At 41.4% G+C, this 18,488-nt stretch overlaps 1 protein-coding gene across 4 annotated transcripts in view; it reads left to right on the top strand.

Moving 5' to 3' along the window:
- Positions 1-18,488, top strand: part of elmo1 (engulfment and cell motility 1 (ced-12 homolog, C. elegans)) — a 104,396-nt gene that overhangs the window by 61,391 nt on the left and 24,517 nt on the right. For 3 of the 4 annotated variants that reach the window (XM_034094234.2, XM_034094235.1, XM_034094233.1), the window contains exon 15: positions 11,253-11,389. In XM_034094234.2, the coding sequence (XP_033950125.1) occupies positions 11,253-11,389 (137 nt within the window). Of the gene's footprint in view, positions 1-11,252; positions 11,390-16,204; positions 16,655-18,488 lie in introns of those variants that run through there. The other variant, XM_034094236.2, reaches the window with a different exon arrangement.

Genomic DNA, 18,488 nt, shown 5'->3' with positions numbered 1-18,488 from the left:
CCCAACCGATTTGGGCGGTAGTCTACCGCTTTTGACATGTTTCTACCGCCTACCGACTTAGCTGGCTTTCCCTACCGATTTTCAATCTTCCCAAACTATAGAAAATAAAAATGACACTACATAGACAGACACTGGACTCGACTTTTGGCGGACACCGTTTGCAGCGTGTTTGTGATCGCATCATACAAACAGTCCTCTGTGTTTCTGAAAGAGAAACAACGTGCAGACCGGGGGTAATGCGGACATTCCTCTGCACCCCCGGGGCTGATGGGTAATCAGTTCACTCCCAAATGAGTTTAAGGGAACAGAGACGAGGCATTTGAGTCCTGCAGGATTTCCCCGTTAATATCAGTGTCTCGAAAACACATGTTGGTGACCGAAAGACATCCAGTGTTTGGTCTTTTCCAGAAGCATCCTTCACCTACAGTGTCTCAACTGAAAGAGGACCACAAACACACACAACATATAATACCATTTTGAGATTTGGGGATATTTATCTCCCATTCTTTCACTTTTTCTGACATTTTCAACACCAAACATGTCGTTAATGTCTCTGTTTAGTGAACTACAGCAATCTGAAAGCCTGTACATTATTTATATCACACTTTATCAGTAGAAAAATACAGGAAATGACTTTTTTAATGCAGTATTTTCTGATTTATGGCACAACACAAAGATATTTCGCTCTGTGCCAACCTTTGACTCTAATATGTCAACAACATGAAACAAGAATATGAACCTGGCTTTATCCAATGTTCACACAAGAGTGCTACATCCTGACACATCCTTCATCTGTCTCAACTGAAAGAGGACCATAATATAATAATATATAATAAAATGTGGAGACTTTGGGATGTTTATCTCCCATTATTTTACTTTTCGGGCATTTTACAGACCAGACATGTCGTTGATGTCACTGTTTACCAAACTACCACTTTTTCTGAAAAATGCATAAAATGATGCAATATATGTTAAATACACGGTTTATACTGTAATTACTGGGGTTCCATTTCTTCTGATACCTAATTTGGGCATGCACATTTGCCGCGCGCAAACCTACCTCTTTTGGATTTGGAAAGGTTGGCATGTATGTATTAGGGTATCAGAATTAAGAATTAAGCATTTTGAATAAGGTGATGGAAATTGATTCGCCGTTGTCTCTTAAGCAGATGTTTTGAGTAAAGAAAAGACTCAAATTATTGCCAAATCTTCTTAAAATTCCCTTTAAACTCTGATTTGTGAAAGAAGATTCGAATATCGGTGTGTCTGTTTTTCTCTCTGGATTTTGATAATAACAAATAATACTGTATGTTAGAGGTGATTTGCTTTACCTTTCCAAAGACCCTTCACATGTCCCATCACAAGTGTGTGTGTGTGTGTGTGTGTGTGTGTGTGTGTGTGTGTGTGTGTGTGTGTGTGTGTGTGTGTGTGTGTGTGTGTGTGTGTGTGTGTGTGTGTGTGTGTGTGTGTGTGTGTGTGTGTGTGTGTGTGTGTGTGTGTGTGTGTGTGTGTGTGTGTGTGTGTGTGTGTGTGTGTGTGTGTGTGTGTGTGTGTGTGTGTGTGTGTGTGTGTGTGTGTGTGTGTGTGTGTGTGTGTGTGTGTGTGTGTGTGTGTGTGTGTGTGTGTGTGTGTGTGTGTGTGTGTGTGTGTGTGTGTGTGTGTGTGTGTGTGTGTGTGTGTGTGTGTGTGTGTGTTGGGACCCCATACAGTTTTAACACACATGCTCTGCCATGTACTGTCCACACTCGTCGCGGTCAAAAGCAAATGTTATGTTTGGGCCTGCAGTCGGACATTGAAGAGTAAATGGCAACCAAAATGTCCACATCTCAGAATGTGTAATTATTTTTCAAATGTTGAAATCTAAATGGGTTCAGAAATTAGAAACTATTTGTAGTTTTAAAATAGTTTGCATTACATTTCATTAGCATTTCTTTAATCAGTTAAATGATAGGGTTTCTATCTATTGACTACGGTACTTAACATTTTATGCACTTTCAGCAGACACACACTAACAATGGTTATAAGTTTGTTAATAAAAGGTGCTCTTATTTAGTAGATCCGTCCAAATTGTGATTTGCAACTCATCATAAAACTAAAAATAGATTTAAAACCATCCATCTTTTTAAACATGTAGATGGCTAGTGTTTCAGAATTTATTGAATTTTAGTAGAGTATCTCTTTAAATAGGATGAATTATATTACTGGCCCACTCAGAGGGGTGTTTTTCCCACACGCTGACAAGTCATTATATAATCCAGTAATTAATATGAGACATGACAAGTTGCTGAGGGCAGAATGTGAACCAAGAATATGACTAACTAAGCATTTGCTTAATAAATCTTGTTTTAATTTTCCTTATTTGTCTTAAATCACTGGCACTTGAAGGACATGCTGAATTATAGTGTATAATTTACCTTTCATGATATGTTTGTGTCCTGATTTATAATCTTCAGTGAGCTCCATCTGTAAGCAGTTGCTTCCACTAACGAAGTATCAGTGGGATGAGAATTAATGTCCGACATCAAACATTACTATGCTAATGATCCCATTTCCAACGATTCGTTAAGTCTCAAGGTTTTAGCTGCTTATCCCTCCCTTAGGTCTCCTTCCATCCGAGTCCTCACGAACACTAAGAAAGTGGATCACATCACTCCAGTTCTGAAGTCTTCACACTGGCTTCCTGTGTGTCAAAGAATATATTTCAAAATACTGCTGCTGGTTTATAAAGCTTTGAATGGTTTAGGCCCAAAATATATTTCTGATCTTCTGCTAAATGATGAACCATCCAGATCTCTCAGGTCTTCAGGGACTGGTCAGCTTTCTGTCCCCAGAGTCAGAACTAAACATGGAGAAGCAGCGTTCAGTTATTATGCTCCAAATATCTGGAACAAGCTCCCAGAAACCTGCAGGTCCGCTGCAACTCTTACTACTTTTAAATCCAGACTAAAGACTTTTCTTTTTGCCGCTGCTTTTAATTGAACTATTCACATCTTAAACTGCACTGTAACTTTTATCCATGTATTTTTTCTTTTAATGTTTATTTTATTATCTTTTCTTTTTAATGACTGATTTTAAATGCCATTTTCTTAATGTCTTTCGTTTTTTGTAAAGCACTTTTAATTGCCTTGTGTTGAAAGTTGCTATATAAATAAACTTGCCTTGCCTTCCATGATTCATGAGTAAATTGGTCGTGACATGAGGCTCTTTTGTGCAGTCAGCAACCACAGACAGAGAGAGAGAGAGAGACCCCGGTGGCGGTTTTAGGTATTAAAAAGGGAAGGCTTCTTCAGGGTCTTACACTTTGTAGTCTCAGGCATTCCCCAGCAAAAGGTTTTCAATTGCACAAATAACAAACTTGACAAATAGGTGCTTGAGAATCTCAAGTTTTAAGCATCCCTTACGTTTTTCAGACACTCCTGTCCTTTGTCAGCTCTCAGCAACCCTTAGCGGATTGAAATAGTGCGGGGGATGAAACATCGCCCAGCCCATGGCAGCGCTGCCACTTACTGACGTACTCTGAGCTTTTTAGCTGTAATTTACCATCAAACTCTCGTCAACTTGTCTCCTTCAAACTTTTTTTCTCACACAGTGCTCTGAACAAACTGACGCTTTTCTCCCCGAAAGGCCCCTTACTAGCAGACTTTGGTGAAATCCGACTAAACTCTAGCCTTTCACTAGACACACACACTCAAACACAAAATGTATGTGTATCATGATCCCACTCAATTTTGATCTATAAATACATATATTATTTATACACGGGCTGTGTGCTTTCTCTTGCATGTAAGCTGGACACTTCTCTGTTGTTTGTTATGATTATGAATAATTCTGTTTCTGCATTTGGGCAAACTCAGGCAGCTTGATGTTATATTTGCATAAGCGTGACTCACACTGTCTGATGAGAGATTTTCCTTCAGAAGAGTCTGGCATGATGTGCATATAATGTAGCTCCCATAACTGATGTATTGAACTATGAAAGAATATGAGTTGTGTTAATGGTTTTAATGAGTGCCTGAAGCAGCTCTGGATAGATGCAGTTGCCTTATTGTATTTGAGAAAACACGAGTCTGTGAAAGCAGATGTCCTCCTAAACGTGTTGGAAACGTGTCCTTGTCCAGAGTGCTGATGGTTTCTCTACATGCCTCCCTCAGTCTGATTTTTTTTATTTTCTCCATCTGCTGTTTTGCTATCTCTCCCTCCTCCTCTCCTCTAATGCATCTTGATTATTGTAGAGGGATGCATGCTAAAATGGTTTGGTTACATAATTAAAAACACAGAGGAAATAAGGCTTGGATTTTTTGTCTAATGAAGGTCCAACATATTGTTCTTTCCTCACATAAATGGCAACGATGCTGTAAATAACCAAACAAACCAATACTGTGGACACCTAGTAGTTTATTTTGTGCAGCATTATATTAGCTCTCCTTGAACCAGTGGCCTCATTCTCATCACATCAATATTTACTGATCATTAGTTTCAGAATGGAGAAACTCGACATTGTATTATAAGACTGTGTAAAACTGATTTATAATTTCACAGAAACTCAAAACCCAATTGACATTACATTTTAAGGTGACATATTTAGCCCAGAATCTACCCTAACAGAGCACGATGTTAATTAGAGTGTGAAGTTATCAGTTTCCCCGCTAGCTCAGGAGATAATTATAGTTGTGGTGTCCGCATTGCAAGCCAATTTCAGATATTTTTGGCCGAGTGATCATCTGTGTGAGTCATCTCTTTGTGTGGAACCAAAAAGTGTATTAAAAGAACTACGTATCTGTATTTCAAAGAGATACATGCACAATGCATGTAAGGTTTTTAACTTGCTGACTCGAGTGCTTTAGACACAGAAAAAACATTTTGTTTTCCTTCTCTCGCAATGATTGAGCACGGAAATACATTTCTCGGCCCGAGAGCTTCAAGCGAACTGCCATTTTAAAAGTAGCTATTGTGAAAAATTGCCCCCATTTGTTCCCCAACTAGGGCAGCACAGTCAGTGAAAAAGGCATTAAATATATTGGTTGGATAAATGGCTTTACTTATGCTTTTTTTTTTTTAAACTGGCATGAACTGTATATGCATTTACAGTATTTGTGGTGTTGTTGCTGGAGCATGGCTGTGGTTTGCTTCTCTGCTGTCTTGGCATGCTGCACACACGCAAACAGTGACTGGCCCGGAAAGATGGTGCTGACGCTGCGCTCTGGACATACAAACACACACACATCACACACACACACATCGCACACACGCATCACACACAATCCCCTTGTCACAGTGGGACGTCAGAGCATGCTGGTATTTTAATTAGAGTGAGAATGACACTTTCTGCTGTTTATTCATCACGTGGCAAAGCTGCAAGGTGACTCTGGGGTCGTGTTGAATACTTTCTGCACACTCATGGACACATTGGACCTTGAGAGTGGCATTCAGCCGTCCTGTCTCTCTTGCTTCTTTTAACACATACAAAGAGATGCACACTCGTACACTTTGATAAACTTGCTTAGTCACCTCTCCACTGTAAGACTCATCTGGTGGTCAGTGATTCATTGGTTGTCAGTTGACGTCACAGAGAGCTCGTGTCGGATGGACTTTGATCAGAGCGTGTCAGACGCCAGCTGTCGCACACTCAGTCACGGACACATTAGCCGAGTCACTCCAGCAAGATGACCGTGACCCCTGACCTCAGCCTAGCCAAACATCGCATGAGATGGATAGAGAGAAAGGACTTATAACTCATCTCTAACCACAGATGCGTTCACATCACATCGGTCAGACATCAAGCACGGGCATCCAAGACAAAAAAAGCCTCTGTAATAGTTTTGAGTCCAAAGTTTGTTGTATTTTGAAACCCAACATGTATGCATGGCTACCATCACTGGCAGTTACATCTACCTAAAATCCAGCCTTACTTTGTATACAATTTATTTAACTCACTGAGTAGCTAAACATGTTTTTTGTATCTGCCTTCACACGTTATAATTCCCCTGACATGCAGAATTAGTGTCAACAATAGATTCTAGCACTGTTTTGTGTTCAAAGCTTTGTTTACCCAATAAAGGCCTGGGAACAGGATAGGATACTCCATTAGTAAAAAATAACTAAAAAGGTCAAGCTGATTTCAGATATAACCTTGCTCAAGGTTTCTCAAGAAAGCATACTTGATTTCATGTCCTAGTGAAATGTTGCACCGTAGCTGTTAAAAAAAAGTTGTTCTGCAGTTCCATGTGGACATATGGTCCGGCATAACCTAAACTGGTCCTGACAGTGTCCTGTTACCTACTTTATGGGTGGTACAGGCTCTGAACATATGGCTGTGCAGATGGATGAAAAGCATACAGGACAAAGGAAACCCATCAGAGCCCATTTTCCACCCATTAACATGGTCTGCTGTGTTCTGATATGCTCGGCTAAAAAGAGTCATACATTATGATTTAAATTGAGTCTTCATATCTGCCCCGCTGCTTCGTGTAATCCAGTACAATGTGTGTGTGTGTTTTAGTGTGTGTTTGTGCGTTTGTCCCTGGCTGTGTGAATCATCCATCACGAAGTGTCAGACTCCTCAGGCACTTGATGTGTCAAATCGCCCTCCATCTCCATGACCATGTTAGCCTGCCTGTGGGAGAGAAGGCTGCTCCTCAGCAGAAAGGGAGGAAGGCTGAGAGGCATTACATAACCAGTTTCAAACAATTAGGAATCCAGTTCACAATCTTTTAGAAGTGCTTGGCTTTATACTTCTTACCCGTTTCAGTAACGTGGCACTTGGCACGATGCAGTCATCCATATCTAATTATGTTGGCATTTAAAAAGAAAATGTTAAGTATCATCAGCAAAGGGAATAGACCAGTAGAACTTGCTGTTATCATACAGCTAAACTCCTGTTGCACTGCTCTCTGGTCACTTTTCATCATTACTGACGATATCATTTTACAACAGCTTTTTTCTATGAACTACAAAGACAAACCTACTTTAGGCTGTGTCAGAAATCACTTTCTGATTCGTTTTTTCAATAATCCGTCCAGAATAGATCTTAAATTGACTTAAAGGGAGCAATGTCTTCAGATTTTGGACATATCAAGGTGATTTTTTTTAATTCATCTGAATGTACAGGGCAGTAATGGCACTTAATGAAAATAAATGGATCGAGTGCATCATGTCACTGCTTAAAGGCCCTGTCACACTGTCCCGAAATTGACACCCGATGGACACACGAATATGGAATTGTGAATTTCGCACGAAGATGGCCCCGAACCACACACGAAGGCAACATTTACATTACATTTAAGACATACAACTGCAATGAAAGTACCAAAAACAATTATGTTACAGTACTATGATACTGTACTGATATCTTCAGACTTTGTTCTTTACTTTATCCGTCTTTATATGTAGAAAATCGTACGTTTTCTCCGTAATGTTGTTTCCATAACAACAACAATTTCCTGTCAACTGTCCTTCAAAATAATATATTATATCTTTTTTAGTTTCACAGAACACAAATTGGGTTATTTACATAATATATTTACATGATTTTGTTGTGCAATAAAACAACCAGATGGACACACGATAAAGGAAATGTTCAAATTCGGCTGTGATCGTAGCAACATCGGGCCGTTCGTGAGGGCATCTTAAGCCATCGTATGACCGCTGGTGGAGTTTCTCAGGCTCCGGCAGCAACTTCGTGAGCGGAGGCAAAATCTTTGGCATGCCAAAAAATTGCCGAAGGACCTTGCGAAGGTTCATTTTCGTGTTGAATTCGTGTGTCAATTTTGCCCTTCGTAAGGCCATCGTGAGGGCATCTTGTTATCCTCGGTGCCATCGGGCATTCGCCGATGATAACACGAAGATGACACGATTTGACAAGATGCCCTCACGAGTGCCTTACGAAGTTGCCGCTCACGAAGTTGCTGCCGGAGCCTGAGAAACTCCACCGGCGGTCATACGATGGCTTAAGATGCCCTCACGAATGGCCCGATGTTGCTACGATCACAGCCGAATTTGAACATTTCCTTTATCGTGTGTCCATCGGGTGTCAATTTCGGGACAGTGTGACAGGGCCTTAAGGCAGAAAATGAAACAATAACTCCTCAGTAAATAGGTCAAGTAAAGTCCTCTTAAGTATTCAGAATGTGCTCCTTCTATAGCTTAAGTAATATTATAAGCCTTATCTCTTTGTCCCCTATAGAAAGAGATTGTTATCTGGTTGCTTCACTCATTAGCAGTGCTCAATGGAATGACAGTTTGTGATATTTTTAAAAGTTTCCTAATGAACAGACATACTCACACGATGAGTGAGCCTCAGATTAAGGTCAGGAGTAGCGAGGAGCTCCATGTTTTTTCTTCAGTACAACCAATCCAGCTCCTAAAGTAAGCCCCCTCAGTTTGTGTGATGGGGGTTGCAGTATTTCAATGTATAGCAGATGTTTGTATTTCATCATTGTGTCAGAAAATGCTGATGCATTGCTTTTGAAAAGAAAAACAAGGCTCGTAAGGCCTGACATGACTTGGCACTCTCACAGTGGCCTCTCCATTCAGGCGGATAAGTTTAAGTGCATTTGTGCAGTGGTGAGAGTGATTCAGACGTGACATTTGAAATAGCTAGGAAAGCTGCTAAAAAAAGGAACAACTGAATTGTTGATTTCTCCCACTCCTTTTGGACTATTTTTTTGCAATAACTATAAATTCAAATATACAGTTATTCTAAAAGATTCAATCAAATAGTGTGCAGTATTTATATGGAATTGTTTCCTTTTGCATTGTATTTAAAATGGAACAGCAATTACTACTGATTATAATAAATTGCTGAGAAATCAAATGTATTAGGCCTATGAGATATTTGAGATCTAGCGTGATTTGGATTATCTATTTGTCCCATAGATAAAGAAGTATTACACCATCGTACTGCTGTGTTTTCATTGCTTACATGCAGAGCAGCTGCTCCCAGATTCTCCCCCCCTTAAATAATTTCAACATGGATGAATTCTGTTTGTTTGATTAAATATTCAGTGATCCATGCTTTGTTACCATTTGGGTTTGCTTGCAATCAGTTTTACAATGCACCACACTGTTTGAGAACTATTTTGAGCAGCTTTTCGTTGTCCTCCTCGCTGTGCTGGTGCAGGTCAGGCTGAGCCCTGCGAGAGCTAATAAAACTGTCTGAGACTCAGCATGCCTTGCAGAAGCTGAGGATGGAGGAATTTCTGCCGAGCCTCATGAGACTGCTCACTGTCCGTATCCCCCAAATAAGCCTTGACATGTAATTCCCCTCACCTTGCACCTCAGGGCTGTGTTGGTCTATCAATAAACAGCCCATTTGGCTCAGAGGTCACTCCAAACGTCCACCTTCCCAACAACGTTAACCGTCCGGCCCAAAGAGTATTTCACGTTTTTAAATTCACCCTTTCTTTTTAATCTTTCCCTGTATATTTCTCTACTTATCTCCGCAAAGGCAATGTGCAGGTTCCTAAGCAGCCTGTCAGCATCTGTTTTGGCTCACCTCCATTAGCTTTCTGATTGACTACCGGCACTGGTAGCACATCCCCCCGGATTTCTCCACCTCACCCTCCCCTTAATCTTCCACCCATCGCTCCAAATCAAGGCTCAGGTCATTGTGCCCATGGCCTGCAGGCATCTCTCATTATACTGTGAAGTTTCAATTGCTGCCTGACCCCTTCCATCCAATTTCATGGCTGCTCGTGGTGGGCCGGTGCCCCTGCTGCTCCGCTCTGAAACTCTTTAAATGAACCAACCCGCAGCACGTCAAGAGGAAGACGAATTTAGTTCAAATGAATGTCAAGCCTTGTTATTTTACCTCCTGGTTAATATGATTTGGGCACTCGAGAGCCCTGGCCTTCCCACTTCCCTCTAATTCTTATTTCAAACTCACTCTCACACAAATAGGCAATTGAAACCCTTCTGTTCACTGCTAATAAAGTAAATAAGCCACCTCTGGCTCTGGAAAATGAGAAATCTCATCGTAATCCACTTGGAATAGTGTTTGTTGGTCTCAATTTGCCTCCAAAGGGTGTTTTATGTTTGAAGTTGATGAGGAGCTACATTTTCAATAACACTCAGCCGTGCTTCGTTTGGGAGCCGACACTCATTCTCAGTGGCTGTTTTATAAACCATACAAACAAACAAAAAAGCATCAACTTCCCGTCCTTTCTGTAATGCAGAAAGCAGATTATCTCTCCTTAGAAGTGTGTCACACCTCTTATATCTTCTGTATATAAATAAAGTCTAGCAACATAAGCCTGATTCTTCATTACTTGAAGCTAAAGAGCGAGAATCACCATGTATGATCATAAACAATGTGTCACTTTACTGTGTAACGCAGAACCTTTTAGCGGCAGAAATGTGATGATTTCATTGGTAACATCTTGGAGCTGAGTGATGTTTACCTGCAGCAGCAGTGTGTGTGGGTTGTTGTGCATTAGTCAGGTGTTCAGGGTCACGATTGAAGGCCACCATATTGTATGAGTCGTTCAACAAAGGAGAGAGATCAAATGTAAATGGTCCTTTTTTTTAACGGGCTAACTGTATGTCCTTTTATCTTGTGTCAGTGTATGTGGACGATAAGTGGATGTAAGTTGGATCAGGCTTTATGGGATTTGATCAGTTGAGCTCTGATCAAGTGGGTGTAGCGGTAGCATACAAATAGTATACTGTACGGCCAGATGTGTGTTAGAGGAATGGTTTGACATTTTGGGAATATATGCTTTAAGATCTCTTGCTAGGGTCGGATGAGAATAATTATACTATTGTCATATTGCACATAAAACAAACATCAAGTCCTCCCAGAAATAAAACACAGTAATTGGTTTAATCTAGTTAATGTACAAAACGTCTAGGAGATAAAAATAAAATATTTAGTAGTGCTTTTTTTTCATACTGCCTGTGCCGCAGCACCTCTTTTCACCCTCTGTCTGAAACCAGATCCCAGTCTGCTCTGATTGGTGAGCTGGCCGGCTCTGTTGGGATTGGTCAACCGCTCAGAGATGTCTCGCCCCTTAGCCTATCGCGTGTAATGTGTTGGAGTGCAAGTTTACGTAATGACGTCACTTTGTCACGGTAGTAAACAAAGGAGTGCAATGTAGGTGTTTTTGGCAGGGGTGGGGTGTGTGGGAGAGAAGTTTGGGATAACATGCACACAGACCTATAGCACACTATAGGAAAGGGAAAACTCCAAAAAGCATAACAGGGCCTCTTTAACTGCTGCTGTTCAAGATGACACATTTTATCTCTCTTGTCCACAGCCAGTGAAAACTGCCACGACTTCCACCCCATGTTCTTCACCCACGATCGCTCCTTTGAAGAGTTTTTCTGCATCTGCATTCAGTTGCTAAACAAAACCTGGAAGGAGATGAGAGCCACAAGCGAAGACTTCAACAAGGTACGCTGTGGGTGTGTGTTTGGGAGATGAAAATGTGAGATGAATAAAAATCATCACTGTGTGCCATTTCCATGCTGCATATAACTAGTTTCACTTGATGCCAGTATGCATACTACATTTGTTTGATTTCTGGAGTGTCTCATGGTGGACTGGAAAAAGTTAAAACACATTTTAGGCACGGATGAGACGGCTCCAGGAACACTTTTGAATATGTTTTCAAATTGGAAATTGGCAGTAGCGTTTTCCAGTTTGTTCCATCAGAGTTTTTTGCTTTTTTTTATAATTACCTGTTGATTTGTTGAAAGAACTTGCATCTTTTACTAATTAAAATATCTTTACAGAACTCTTGGAACAAAAGTAAACAGTTTTTTTATGACAAGTGATCATAAAGTTTATTTTCGCCACATACAATATCAGTGCGATGAATGTATTGTGTAAAGGTTCTTGTAATTGGTAGCTCCATTGTTGGTAAAGTTTTGAAATTGAGAAACAGCCAACCAAACGATTAGATTTGTCCATAAAACAATATGATTAATTAATATCATTATTTGTGCTGCTTTGTCAAGATTAACATGATCTTATGAAAACATAACAGAGGTTTCAAACTTCAATTAAGACGTGTTTTTACAGCATTAAGATATTTGTACACAGCCACAGCTCTGTAGGATTTGTGCCATGCTTCATTGACTTGGTGTGGTTGACACTGGAAGGAAGCACAGTCACAGCTCCCTCTGTATTGCAACAATTATGTATTAATCATTACTTAAATGCTGTTAGTTATCACAATGCCATTGCCTAGAGTCCCATGCAAATAGTTTGCCTGATTACAGTGCATAGACATGGAAATGTATTTTTCCTGTTTACACAGATGAACATGCTTTAGGCGTTTCCTTTTTAAGGGCGCAGATTGAAAGCGGTAACTGCGCACACATCTTAGGGGCTTTTTAGAATTATAATTGTTCCGATATTGGTTTTTCCCCTTTTGGATATAAAACATGAACTGCCTCTATTAGCAGAGCCACTGATTAAACTACTACATCTTCATTTGGAGATGATTGGATTGTGGATGAAGATGAAAAGCTTCCTATAAACTGGCTAATGTTGAGGACAGGAAATATGTGTTTGTGCACTGCCAGACGTTGCTAGTAATGAGGTGTTTATGACAAATATTGTATGTTGTGTATTCAATTGGGCATCAGATGTAGCAGTCAGCAGATGCCGCATCCCTTTTCCTTGATTCGTCAAACAAATGATGATTATCTTATGGTGTCACATCCCCCGTGTCCAAGCTGTGGCCTGAATCCTTTGCTCATATTTACTGACTTTGATCAACATTGAAACGGTTCCTCACACACAAATAAGCCGGTCCTCACCTCTATTTCTGCTCCGCAGGTCCAATATGTCACACCACTGTAAATCCAAACACATTGTGCTACATCAAAGTGACACTGTAGTCGATTTATTCAGCCTGCAGCTTCGAGGAAATCACATTTATAGAGTTTATTTTATGTTTGTGTGAATGAAGTGATGGTTCCTGTGCTTGGATGAAGTGCTGCTGGAGTTGCGTCGCCCAACGCTATTTCACTATAAGTAAAACGATTGATGACAGCAGGGAACCATTTTGTCATTACCAAGAGAAAACGACTTGAGTAGTCTGGCTCAACTTTCACAAATTGATTCAGAGTGATTGTAAAATGTGTTGTTGTTTTGAGATTTGTTCAACATATTGATCTACTGGAGGAGGCTACAAATGGACAACGTTACAAGATTGTAGTCGAAATTAAACATCCTTGGTAGCTGTTAGATCCACCTACGGTCTATTGAAGTCATCACCAGCATCTGTGTTTCTACTTTTGCCACTCACTTAAACAACGTGGTGGAATAACTTCTGTGAATGTTTTAGTAAAATCTGAGCTGAAAAATCTGGACATTTTGTGTGTGACAAAGTATAACGGTTTGTCTGATCATATGAAACGTTATGTACTTATTGATAGATAGGCCCTGAGTGATGGAACCTTCTCTAATAGGCTTGAAATGACTAGCACATCTCATGTTGGGCTGTATTTCCAGCTAATCTTATGGGAGAATTCAGCACACTCCTCCCCGAGCAAGAAATCCTATTATCCAATCTCATCCTTCACAACCCTCCCTTGAAGGTGACATTTGGTTTCGATTGAGTCGGGATAGATGATGCTTCCTTTGCCTCTCCCTCTCTCCTCCCTACCTCATCTTTCATCGCATGGTACCTTGGGATTTTGGAAATTCAGCAGCAGCTTGTCGATATTAAGTCTGTTTGCTCTCGAGGGCTTCCTATCAGCTAAATGGTGCGTGCAGAGCTCTGCGCTTCCAGCCTCTAACGCTGAGTGTCTCAGTTTGTTTCCTCTCTGAACTCAGAAGCTCTCTGGGGACCGGCAGCCGCTCTGATGATGTCTGAAAGTTGACATGTTTTACCTAATTCTGTCAATGATAAACTGAGTTGTTTATCTTTAACTGAAACAGTCATTGACTGCACATTTCATCAAATAAAATGTCCAGAAGATGGAGAGGAGGAGGCTTTCCCTCAACAAAGGCACACATATATATTTATGTGATCAATAAAGTGAGGGTAAAGAAAAATCAGCAGTTAGTGCCTTTTGCCTCTCTGGCTATGATGCATGTCCGTGAAAAGCCAAATACATTATTCGGGGTATAATTAGGAGTGGATTTTAATCAAATCCTTAAGATTAGATTTGACATAATTGGATAAAAAATGTGCACAAGTAATGAATTGGGGATCAACCACCCTCTGCGAAATGTAAACAACGTTTTCCAACTTAAATCCAAACAGTTCATCAAATTTTATTTGATAAATGAATGCATACGCCCCAACGTTAGAGACCTCAAAAGTATTGAGACATTTTACAGAAGACAAGAAGGACTTTCTGAAAGCATTTGGCAAATACAATGAGATAACTGAACAATTAAACATGTTATGGATAACGGAACGGGATAAGATAGATGGCCTATATTGAATAAATACAGATAAAAGTAATGTAAAAACTGACTCGAGAGTAATAATGTCATTGCTAATACTGACTTGTATTAACAGTGCTGACTCGCCTCGTGATGGATGGTTCTGGCAACAGAGGCTAGGATCAGTAATAGTAATGCTGTTCATCCCACTTCCACTGATTTTAATCACATTTCCCTTTTAACTGCAACCAATCGGCCATTTAAACTGGCTTAGGCAATCAGTCATGCAGTTGGTTATTTGGGTCTCAGTCGACTTAGAAATATTTGGTCTTTTCTGTGATGGTGCCTTGATGATAAATATGTTTAAGTAGTCATTACTCATCGTTAGAAGATGATGGTACATCATTATATTAACAAATGTGTTATGATGTTTGGTAAGCAACAATCTTACAGCTCTTTCTTGTCTGTGTTATAAAAGTCTGTTATTATGAATGCAGTGCTGCGTTCAAAATATAATGTACATACAGTACATGAGGATATATCCTCTGTAGGGTTTGAGGAAGGATAATAAGCACAGATATTCCTGAGGGCGTCCGCTTCAGATCGCGGCTGGCTGTACGGATAGATTTCCCTGCAGCTCCCACAGTGGCTGCCAGACACCGACAGCACTGGGCTTTCTGAGGTGTGGAATACTAAAACACCTCGTTGGGGTTTCATCGATATTTGGATGTGCGCGGTGCTGTGGCCTTCAAGTGTGTGTTTGAGCATTTCTTAAACGCTGAAGGCTCTCTCTCTTCATGGCTGACTGACCATGTGCCCTGCACACAAAGACGGGAACACACACACCCACGCATGAATTTATGCTCATTAAAGACAAAGCCACACAGGCTTAAATGAAGCTTAAAAACACTGTGGCACTGAAGCCCCCCCTTCCCCACACACATGCACGTACGCACACACACACACACCGACACACACACCGTGGTGAAGCCAGTTTGTATTCTGTCTTGTTTGCTTTCAGAATATAGTGCTTAGTAAAAGAGAGAGTGTGTGTGTGTGTGTGTGTGTGTGTGTGTGTGTGTGTGTGTGTGTGTGTGTGTGTGTGTGTGTGTGTGTGTGTGTGTGTGTGTGTGTGTGTGTGTGTGTGTGTGTGTGTGTGTGTGTGTGTGTGTGTGTGTGTGTGTGTGTGTGTGTGTGTGGTGTGTGTGTGTGTGTGTGTGTGTGTGTGTGTGTGTGTGTGTGTGTGTGTGTGTGTGTGTGTGTGTGTGTGTGTGTGTGTGTGTGTGTGTGTGTGTGTGTGTGTGTGTGTGTGTGTGTGATGCTCCCAGGGCACAGCTCCGACCGTCAGACAACCATTTCCCCTGTTTCCATAGCAACCCCTGTCCAATTACCGCTGCTGCACTACTCTGTATCGGCCACTTCTCCGCTGCATGTGTACAGGTTTGTGTTTATACATGTCTGTGCTTGCGTGCGTCCATCAGACTCTTTCTTGAACCTGTCGTCTTTACATCCAAACGTCTGTGATGAGAGCGGCTCCTCCTCTACCTCCCCACCGGAGGAAGAAGAAAGCCTCCATCTCTCTCTGCTCAGGCGCTTGGAGGGGAAGAAATCCCTCAGTGATGTGGTGGCGTGTAGCCACTCACTATACCCCTCCTCCTCCTTCTCCTCCTCTTCTCTCATCCCTCCCTCACTCCCCCTCCATCTAACCCCCCACCCTTTCTCACACACACACACACACACACACACACACACACACACACACACACACACACACACACACACACACACACTTATCATGTGATCCACTTGCTGAGCCACCATTGGCGTCTCTGATCGTGGCGTGTGTCCAATCAGGGCATAAGCCCGGAGATCAACATAAGCGAAGCTGAGCAGGCTGGCTGATGCTCTTAGAGTCACAGAGGGAGGGAGCAAGGCAGATAGGGAGCGATACAGAAATATCATAATACAGGAGACATAGTACACAAAAAACAGGGAGTTTGTTGTTAGTTTTTTTTTTTCAAGGGAATATTGTAGAAGAAAGAATCAAATACGAAACCTGAAGGAACAAATATCCAAGAAAGGAAAAGGCAAAAGGAGGAGGTGCACGAGCTGTGTTGACAGACGAGTCTTCCCTTATTGTGGCTAGTGCTAAAGCTAACTGTCCACAATCAGCTAGACCACTCTTCCAAGGAGCCATCTGCTCCCTCCATCCCTCCCGTCGGGCGCGAACAACTCCTTCTCTGGCAAAAGGAAAAAGATTCACCAGTCACTGTGGAGAGTATCGCACCACACTTGGAAACATGGAGGTGACATGTAAGTACCAAGACTGGAGAAGAGAAATGGAGAGTGATTTTTTTTCAATTAGCATGGATGGATGGATGGATGGAGCGAGAGGAGGTGGTAGTAAAGGAGGGTGAGGGACTGTTTGTGTTGTTGCCTGGCTGCGGAGGAGGAGGAGGAGGATTGGAGGGGAGGAGGGTGGAGGATGGGGAGAAGAAAAGGCAGGGATGGAGAGGATGGGACGGGGCAGAGCGGAAGAGAAAGAGGAGGGACAGACGGGTCTGTGTGGATCACAGCCTTTCATTAAAACACAATCTGCTAGAATACAATTTCATCCTCTCCACATCAACATGCAAGCATACACACCTACCCCCAATTCACTGTGTGTGTGTGTGTGTGTGTGTGTGTGTGTGTGTGTGTGTGTGTGTGTGTGTGTGTGTGTGTGTGTGTGTGTGTGTGTGTGTGTGTGTGTGTGTGTGTGTGTGTGTGTGTGTGTGTGTGTGTGTGTGTGTGTGTGTGTGTGTGTGTGTGTGTGTGTGTGTGTGTGTGTGTGTGTGTGTGTGTGTGTGTGTGTGTGTGTGTGTGTGTGTGTGTGTGTGTGTGTGTGTGTGTGTGTGTGTGTGTGTGTGTGTGTGTGTGTGTGTGTGTGTGTGTGTGTGTGTGGCTTTGTTGTTGTGAATGGGATTACTCCACTTCCCCAACACCCACCGTTTGTCACCAGAGGAATCCAAAGCCACTACTACTGATCTCCTCCCTCCACATTGTCTCTCGCAGCCTTGGACGAGCTTCAACCGGTGTTTTAGCCGGAGGGGGTTTGACACGGGATTAGAGTGGGGTCAGCCCCGCAGTGTAGAGCAGGACTCTGTGAAATACTGCCACAACCTGGTTTTGTTTTGGACAATACACAGTTCAATCGTATCCACTTCCTGTGCTTTTAAACATGGCTTTGAACAGAGGGACTATATATTGGCTGCGAGGTGACCTACTATATTGATTTGTGCTGAATTGTTTAGCTTCAGTTGAATGACCGAAATATCCATATGAATAACATTGGCCTGGTGCAGCTTCTCAAATGTTCAGATGCATTGCTTTTCTCTGCATTATATTACGTTTCTCATCATATTAAACAATTTGAAAAGGAAAATTAGGCTTGGAAAATGTGTGATCGCTGTTTTTTGTTGTTTGTTCAGACATTTATTAACAAACAATTAATTCATTTGAAAGTATAAATGAAAAGATTACTGGAATAGGTTGATGTTTTGATGCGAGTAAGATGAGAAGTTCAATATCACTCACATATTTTATCTCAGAGACAGCTAAGCATAAAACTGGAAACATCAAACCGGGCTCTGTCTAAAAAGAAAAGATCCACCTACTGGCACCTCTAAGAGGTGTTTACCAAAATCTAAGTGTAAACCCATTGAGGTTTTACCAGAGTGCTGGACTATTTCTTGGTGAGGCCCAGGGCAGTCATTTCTTCAGTCTTTATGAGAAGTTAAGATAACCTTGCTCCAACTTAATACCGAACAGACAGATGTGTATATACTGTTCTGTACATGGTGGGCCAAGTTCAATCACTTAGAAATAAATATTGCTGTGTACTTCAATGTCCTGTGAAAGTACTTTTAAAGCAAGGAACCTGGTCACCTCGCACTTCATTACATTACAATACATTACATTGCATTTAGCTGACGCTTTTATCCAAAGCGTCTTACAATAAGTACATTCGACCAGGAAGACACAACCTTGAAGAAAACAGAATCATATAAGAACATCAGGTTTCAAAGAGCCAATCGTTTCAAGTGCTACTCAACTGGCTTTAGATAAGCCAATCCTTTATTAGTATATAAGTGCTCTGTTAGCAGTT

This window comes from Pseudochaenichthys georgianus, chromosome 11, assembly GCF_902827115.2.
Source record: "Pseudochaenichthys georgianus chromosome 11, fPseGeo1.2, whole genome shotgun sequence".
In the NCBI taxonomy this organism is placed as follows: domain Eukaryota; kingdom Metazoa; phylum Chordata; class Actinopteri; order Perciformes; family Channichthyidae; genus Pseudochaenichthys; species Pseudochaenichthys georgianus.
Note: the sequence above shows the minus strand (reverse complement) of the source record. Positions and strands in the feature narration are given on the sequence as shown.